The sequence below is a fragment of the Myotis yumanensis genome, unplaced genomic scaffold (assembly GCF_028538775.1).
Source record: "Myotis yumanensis isolate MYYU_CA2020_CCGP unplaced genomic scaffold, mMyoYum1.0.hap1 SCAF_13, whole genome shotgun sequence".
NCBI classification, from domain to species: domain Eukaryota; kingdom Metazoa; phylum Chordata; class Mammalia; order Chiroptera; family Vespertilionidae; genus Myotis; species Myotis yumanensis.
The window spans coordinates 29,626,495-29,634,587 of record NW_027223764.1 but is presented as its reverse complement, the minus strand read 5'-3'; the positions used below and the strand labels follow the sequence as shown (position 1 = coordinate 29,634,587).

At 41.7% G+C, this 8,093-nt stretch overlaps 1 protein-coding gene across 1 annotated transcript; it reads left to right on the top strand.

Annotated features, from left to right (window-relative positions):
• The first annotated feature begins 307 nt into the window (after positions 1 to 307).
• MBL2 (mannose binding lectin 2) lies at positions 308 to 4,675 on the top strand. Its single transcript, XM_070431900.1, has 5 exons — positions 308 to 319; positions 1,154 to 1,346; positions 1,738 to 1,854; positions 3,177 to 3,245; positions 4,023 to 4,675. The coding sequence occupies exons 1-5, from the start codon at positions 308 to 310 to the stop codon at positions 4,394 to 4,396; spliced, it is 765 nt and encodes a 254-aa protein (XP_070288001.1). The 3' UTR covers positions 4,397 to 4,675.
• Positions 4,676 to 8,093: the final 3,418 nt, after the last annotated feature.

Sequence of the window (8,093 nt, the reverse complement as noted above, 5' to 3'; positions counted from 1 at the left end):
TTTGCTGGGCACCTGTGGCTTTCTGGATTTACCTGACCATTTGCAGAAATGACACTGCCTTCTTTTCCAAAGAAAGCCATAAAGAAATAGAACCACGAAGCTAGTATGTTGAGGTTTCCTGGGAAATGACAGTTTTGAAAGAGAGCATTGAAGGAGAGATGAAATGCTAAGATTAAGAAATAGGAAGGGGAGTCAAGGGAGTGGTAATTGCCAGTGTTTTTTATCCACAGAACACAGGAAATTTCCTCCAGGAACTAGCGAGGAATCTGGCACCCTGCTGGGGACAAGGTAGTGAGACATTTCCAAAATGCTACCCCTGGTAAGTCTCTCTTGCAGCAGGAAATAAAACTTTCCAAGGAAGCAAACGCAAGTTAATTCTGGGTTAGTGACTAGCGGTGACTATTCCTCTCTGAATCACCAGCCTACAGTTCAGTGCCTGCCATTAAGTCAGTGTCGGTTAACTGGCTCTGAAGGGCAATGATCTGCCTAGATATGAGGATGGGATGCAGGTGGAAGATGGGCCCAAATGGGAGAAGTGGGGTGAGCGGGGGCTCCTACAGATTCCTGGGTCTCCATTCACTTCCACTCCGTAAGCCAGTGGTTCTCAACCTTCTGGCCCTTTAAATATAGTTCCTCATGTTGTGACCCAACCATAAAATTATTTTCGTTGCTACTTCATAACTGTAATGTTGCTACTGTTATGAATCGTAATGTAAATATCTGATATGCAGGATGGTCTTAAGCGACCCCTGTGAAAGGGTCGTTTGACCGCCAAACGTGTCACGACCCACAGGTTGAGAACCGCTGCCTTAAGCCAATAGGCATAAGTGTGCTGGAAGTGGGTCTCAGAAAGGATATGGGGAGCATATGCACAGCCTTCTAATGGTAAAACCAGAGGCCTGGGCCATTTGGGACCCCCTTCTAGGGACGCCACTGCATGTTATTCCTACCCATGTTAAAGTACTCATCACACAATATCCGAAGGAAGATTTGCTTTTCCACATCCCCAGTCTGGAGGCAGCAATGGGTGGGCCATCCATCTCTACATCATCTCTGCCCAGTACATGTTATAGGACAGAGGGAATGTTTGGTAAATGCATGTTGATTAACTGAACACGATGAGATAATCTTCTTTGACTTTCCACACACCAAGGTGAGGACCATGGCTCTGTTTCCATCACTCTCTCTCCTTCTTCTGAGTGTGGTGACAACATCTTATTCAGAAATAGAACCCAATGAGAACCTTCAAAAGACCTGCCCTGTGATCACCTGTGCTTCTCCAGGCATCAACGGCTTGCCAGGCAGAGATGGGCGTGATGGCCCCAAGGGAGAAAAAGGAGAACCAGGTAGAGCTTCGGCTGTTCTTTCTCTGTGAATCTTTACCTGCCAGACAAAACTGCCGAGAGATGTAAAAGCAATGTCCAATTCATATAGATCATATTTATCTCAACTACATATTATAGTTCAAAACAAATACAGCTCTGACTCTGGCATCCCTGACTTCCACACAGGAGTTGGTGACATGTGGTTGTCCTGCTTGCTCAGGGAGTGGCCCTTCATGGCAAGCCATCCCGAGGGACCTGGGAAGATTTTCCTCTCTGGGTCAGTGGAAGTAGTGATTTAGAAAGCTGGTCCTGGATTAATGTCTCTGCTCTCCTGGGAAAAGATTAAGCATCAAGCTCTTGGAGAAATAGAGCAAACACAGAGACACTAATTTATGTTTCCTTCTTCCCATAGGCCAAGGGCTCCGAGGCATTCAAGGTCCCCCTGGAAAGTTGGGGCCTCAAGGAAATCCAGGACCCCCTGGGCTACCAGGAAGTGTGGGCCAAAAAGGAGATCCTGGAAAATGTCCAGGTAAGAAGCTAACCTCAACCAGGTCTAAGCTGACAGCCTAGCCCCAGGGTCCTGGGATTTTGAGTACCAGCTGGGAGATGCCACTTCTGCTGCTTCATGGAAAGATGCCCAACTCTGCTTCCTGACCCAGCACACTCAGCCCTTGCTAGGTTACTTAGAGCCCAAGCGGATTGCTGAGTACAGACTGGCAGACCCTCCAGAGCCACTCCTTCGCCGGGCACTCCCTGAAGGAGCTGGGCCCTGGCTTTCCTTTAGCTGCCACAATGTGAGGCTCTGGTCCGAAAGGGAGAAAGTAGACCGCATATGTGTTGGACTTATTATGTCTCTTTTCACATCAGCAGTCTCTACATGGTAAGTCAGTTATCTTTTACTTCATGAGAAACAAACAAAAAACACAACCATTTATTTAAATCACAATTCTGTGGATCTGCCAAATGCTTTTTTTCTGCTAATCTCAGTGTCTGTGGTCGAGTGATGACCAATGGTCTCACTTATATGTCGGCCTGTTGTTTAGTTGTCAGCTGGGGTGATGAGGGTAATTGACCCGCAGGTCTTTCATCTTCCAACAATCCAGCCCCACTTGTTCACATAGAGGTGATTACAAAATACCCAATAGCAGAAAGAGTAGAAGCTTTAAGGCCTTCTGAAGGCTTAGATCATGTCCATTATTGCTTCTGTCACATTCTATTGTCAAAGCAAGTCACAGGCCCACCCAGGTTCAAGGAATGGGGAAACGGACTCCATTTCTCCAAGCAGTACCATATGGAGGCCATTTTTGCCATCTTTGACACACAGCCTGCCTCATGCCCTCCCCCCTTAAATAATGTGCAATTCACAAAAATCTTGGTTTACTGAACAAACTCTGAGAAAAACAAAAACAAAACAATAAAAGCAATAAAAACAAAACCTCCCTGAAGACAAAAACCTGTAATCTTTTTAGATTCGCCAGCACATAATAATTCCCAAGAGATTTACTTCTTATTCACAATGGAGTTGTTTATTTGGGGAAAACAAAATTAGTGAATAGGTTGGCGTATGGAGTGCTATCATGCTAGGTCATGAGGGAGTGCATGTGTGTTCATGTATGTGTGCATGTGCGTAAAGTGTCTAAATACCCTCAATAGATGATGAGTGATGTTTTGGGCTGGATGGCAATACAGATACTTTTACCTCATTTCTTCTTAATATTTTTATTTTCCTTCAAAAAGCAAATATTAATGTATAAGAAAATTATATTTTTAATTTGGAAAAAGTACCCTACCCAGTTATAGCTCTGGAATCCCTTCACAACAATGTTCTTTCGCTTTGTTTACATTTTCTAGAGTGTGATGATCGCCTGGCTGCTTTAGAAAGAGAAGCTCTGCGCTCAGAATTGGAACGTGTCAAAGAATGTAAGCCTTCTCTCTCAAGTTTCAGGCAGCTTTCAGTTTAGGAAGGTGCACGGTATTTGTTAAATACATATAATTTTCTAGTACCACATAAGTGTTCCTCATGGTCTGATCTCGTGAAATCCTTCCAAACTTTTAGTAGAAATGGAGAAAAAGAGAAATCGGATAACTTGCTCAAAGGCACAGAGCTAGTAAGTGTCGGAGGTAGTTTACAAATTGAAGCCAGTCTGACTCCAGAAACACCCCCAACCCCCATCCTGTACTTTCTACTATCAGCGTGTGTAGGTGTCACTGAAAACGGGACCTAAGCTTCTTTCTCTTTGTTATTCTGTTGTTGAGACCTGACAGTGGGGCCTAACCTGCTCCTTTTGTGCCCTGCTGGCCTGAAGCAAATATTCGCAGACATTTTTCTTTCTTCTCAAGTGAATACTGGGGTAAAATACAGAACTACCAATTACATATGTTCTAGAACTCTTATCCAAAAGGACAAAGGCCCTTGTTCCAGGCTGTTTTCAGATTAGGTTTGCCAGGTTTAACAAATGAAAGAACAGGACACCTACTTAAATTTGAATTTCAGGTAAACAATAACATTTTTCAGGATAAGTATGTCCTCAACATTTTGTGGGAAGATACTTATAATAAAAAGAAAATACATTATTTATTTGAAATTCAAATTTAACTGGACATATTGTATTCATGTGGCAATTCTCCTCTAGAAGCCTTTATCCAGAAAAATGCCTTAAAGACAAGCCAGTGTCAACCCCATTTTTCCTATTTCAGGGCTGGCCTTTGGTCTGGGCAAACAAGTTGGAAAGAAGTTCTTCTTGACCAATCGTCAAAAGATGAGCTTTGACAAAGTGAAGGCGGTGTGCACCCATTTCCACGCCTCCATGGCCACCCCCATGAATGCTGAAGAGAACACGGCCATCCTGCATATAACAGGAGGAGATGCCTTCCTGGGCATCACAGATGAGGAGAGAGAGGGTCATTTTGTGGATCTGACAGGAAGGCCTGTGACCTACCAAAACTGGAATGATAATGAGCCCAACAATGCTGACCCTGGGGAACATTGTGTAATGATCCGGACTGATGGCACATGGAATGACGTCGACTGCGCAGCCTCCCTTTTGGCAGTTTGCGAGTTCTCTTTCTGAGGGAGCCTATCCCTCAGGCCCTTCTGTCCCTGGACCTCATCTCAGGCCCACAGTCTGCTTTGAAAGATAAAACGATGCCAATTTCCCCATGCCCAGGACTGATGGTACCCTTGGTGGGGAATCGGAGAAAATAAGAATGGACTGAAGGATGGGATGAGGAAGTGAGAAGAAACCGACAGGGGTACAGTGAGAGCTTCTGATTCAAACTCAATCACTAATAACAACAACAAAATTGTAACAGTAATAGTAAATAGTAGCAGCAATAAAAGTACTGATATTTTTCATGTGTACTATGAATCAGACCCTATATTTGCATTTTATATTGAGTGGTGTTAACTTGCTTAGGTATACAAATAAATACCCTACTATAAACACCTGTGACCTGTTGAGCCTCCCTTTCTCTTTGGGTAGAGGGCTTCATTAATGACATCCCCAGCCTAACTCCATAGCTTTTGGTTAGTTTCAAGAGGATCTATTTTGTTGCTTCTTTCTGAACTATATTTTCTTTTCTTTTTAATGAGATATTAAACTATGTAAAGAATATAGATTTCAAGTTAACTAATAAATAAATTCTACTAGATCAAGATACAGGGCATTTCTAGCATCCTAGGTGCCCCTTCATAACTTCTCCTAGTTGATATTCACAAGGTAAATACTATGCTGACCTCTATTACCATACATTAATTTGATCTATTTATGAACTTTACCAATATCTTTCTAATTATTATCTACTTATGGAACCATACACGCATACATACATACATACTAGTACATACATACAAACTGTTTTATGTTTTTCTTTTTTTATTCAGAATTAGGTCTGTAAAATTCATTCACGCTGTTACATTGTAGCAATAGATTTTTTATTTTCCTTGCCACCTAGGGTTCCACTATAAGAAAATCCCTCAGTTTATCCATTCTATTTTTTTAAAATATATTTTATTGATTTTTTACAGAGAGGAAGGGAGAGAGATAGAGAGTTAGAAACATCGACCAGCTGCCTCCTGCACATTTCCCACTGGGGATATGCCCGCAACCAATGTACATGCCCTTGACCGGAATCGAACCCGGGATCTTTCAGTCCACAGGCCGACGCTCTATCTACGGAGCCAAACCGGTTTCGGCCCATTCTATTTTTAATAGACTGTTGGACTGCTTCCAATTTCCAATTTTTGACCATTAAGAAAACTCGTTAAAATTTTTATACTTGTCTTTTGATAGACATATGCACTAATTTCTCTTGGTTATCTAACAAGGAGTAGAACTGGTGGGTCATGAGTTAAGTATGTGTTTAGCTTTAGTAGGTACCACCAGATTTCCAAAGTGATCAAATGAATTTACACTCTCACCGGTAATGTGTGCCAGTTCTAGTTGCTCTACCTACTTTAAAGAATTAATATTTTTAGTCCTTCTAATTTTGGTCATTTCTGTGGGTGTAAAATACCTCATGATGGCTTTACACTCTGTTTCCATGACATAGAACAATGTTGAACACTTTTTCACAGGCTTATTGGCTACTTGGACATAATTTGTGAAGTACTTATTCAAATCTTTTTATTTTGTTTAAATTAAGTAGCCAATATCTTTCTTATTGATTTGTAAAAGCATCTACTATGTGACTGAAATAGAGCAGTGCATGTTTGAACTGTTAAAAAGAAAAAAAAGAAACTAGGGCATATTATGTCATATTAAAGTTTATGACACTTATTTGAGCAAATACTGACTTGAATTGGGCAGCACCAAACCAAAAGCAGTTAGGACTACTCTGCTGACAGAAGCTAGGGTCCAGGTTTTCACAGAGAACATGTGGAAGCAAAGCAAATAAATTATTGATTAGCTAGAGTTTAAGCAGTTGCCTTATTTGGGAAAGCCCCACTGGCTGTTTGTCATTGGTCATTCTTGGGTTTCATTTCCTGGGATCAAGGGCAGTGACTCAGGCTTAGGTTTCGGTTTGCTAATGTAGGCTACCAAGTCATTACAGCCACCTCAGTCTAATAGCCTCCTTGCTTAATTAATTTATCAGTAGTTAGAAAAACTAAAAACAATTTTGTTTCAATCAAAATCCTACATGGAACACAACATACAAGAGGTTAAAGAGCAATTTTATCAGAAAATATTTTATTTTTATTTGGAACAGTTCAAATTCCATAGTTTTAAACAAGACAGAGTGCTCTGATAAATCTTAAAAATGTTGAAATGTAAGGTTATTAATGTTGGCTATAGTGTGGTGTCAGATTTCTGCATTCAATTTACTTTTTTATATCTAGCTGTGGTTGCACAATATCAGAATAATGAGTGACATGGGTAAATATTTTTTTAATGACAGCTGGGTGCAAGATGCACCCTGGGTATCTTCTTATTCCAACTAGCTTTCCAACTAAAACAAATACCCTAGGCCACACCTGGCCCTGACTCTGAGGGAAAGGAAACACAGCTTGCCATCTGGGCAGCAACTGGCATTTTTCTGCAGTGGAAGGAGGCCTGACAGAGTCCACACCGCAGTCCAGGAGCTATTTTCTGTCTTCAAGTGATAGTTAACTTGTGACATCGATAGATCTGCACAAATAGATGCAGTGGTGACTTAGGAGTGCAATTCTGCCCCCACACACCTAATAGGAACTAATATACCTTTTTTTATCTTTAAAGAATTCATTGTGATTTATTTCTTGTATCTTAAGATCCATTTTCTTGATAGTAGCTTCTTTTTGTAAGTTATCCTATCTAATAAAGATGGAATATGCAAATTGACCATCACACTGTCACAAAGATGGTGGCGCCCATAGCCACTAGGTGGTGGTGCCCAGTCCTCTCAGCCCCGCCGGAGTCCCCCAGTCCTTTCAGCCCTACTGGGGGTGGCAGGCCCGCAATGCTCCTTGCTCCTGCCACTGGAGTCCCACAGTGCTTCCAGCCCAGCAGGCAAGCCTCGGATGGTGGCTTCCCAGCCGCCCAGGGCTGCCCAAGGCTCAGGTAACCAGGGCCAACTGAGGCTTGCGCTGCCAGCAGTGGCAGCAGCAGAGGTATGATGGGGCATTGTCTTTTCCTGATGGCTGGGTTGCCTGCCACCCCTGAGTGCTCCCGGACTGTGAGCATGCCGGGCTGAGGGACCCCCCCTCCAATGCATGAATTTTCATGCACTGGGCCTCTAGTATATTTATAAAATTTGTGATAAAGTACACGTAACAAAATATACCCTCTTAACTATTTTTAAGTGCACAGTTCAGTGATATTAAAGACTCTCAACATCACTAATCATCAGGGAAATGCAAATCATTGAGATGTCACCCACACCTGTTAGCATGGCTGCTATCAAAATATCAAAAGTTAATAAGCATTGGAGAGGATGCAGAGAAAAGAGAAACCTTGTATGCTAGGTGTGGAAATGTAAATCAATACAGACAGTCTGGAAAACAGTATGGAGGTTCCTAAAGGAATTTTAAGTTGAACTACCATAGGATCCAGCAATTTTACTCTGGGGTATATATCCAAAGGAAATGAAATCTCAAAGAGATATCTGTACCCCCATGTTCATTGCAGCATTATTCACAATAGTCAAGATATGGGAAAACTATAAGTGTGTCTGTTGACTGAAAATTTGATTTTAAAAATATAATTCACACACAGGGATCTTATGCAGCCTTAAAAAAAAAAAAACAAGAAGAAGACAATCTTGCCATTTAAAAACCAGTATATCTTATAA

Coding starts and splice junctions, on each gene's coding strand:
- MBL2 (XM_070431900.1), top strand. Junction 1,347..1,737: donor GGGAGAAAAAGGAGAACCAG/GTAGAGCTTCGG, acceptor TTCTTCCCATAG/GCCAAGGGCTCCGAGGCATT. Junction 1,855..3,176: donor AGATCCTGGAAAATGTCCAG/GTAAGAAGCTAA, acceptor TACATTTTCTAG/AGTGTGATGATCGCCTGGCT.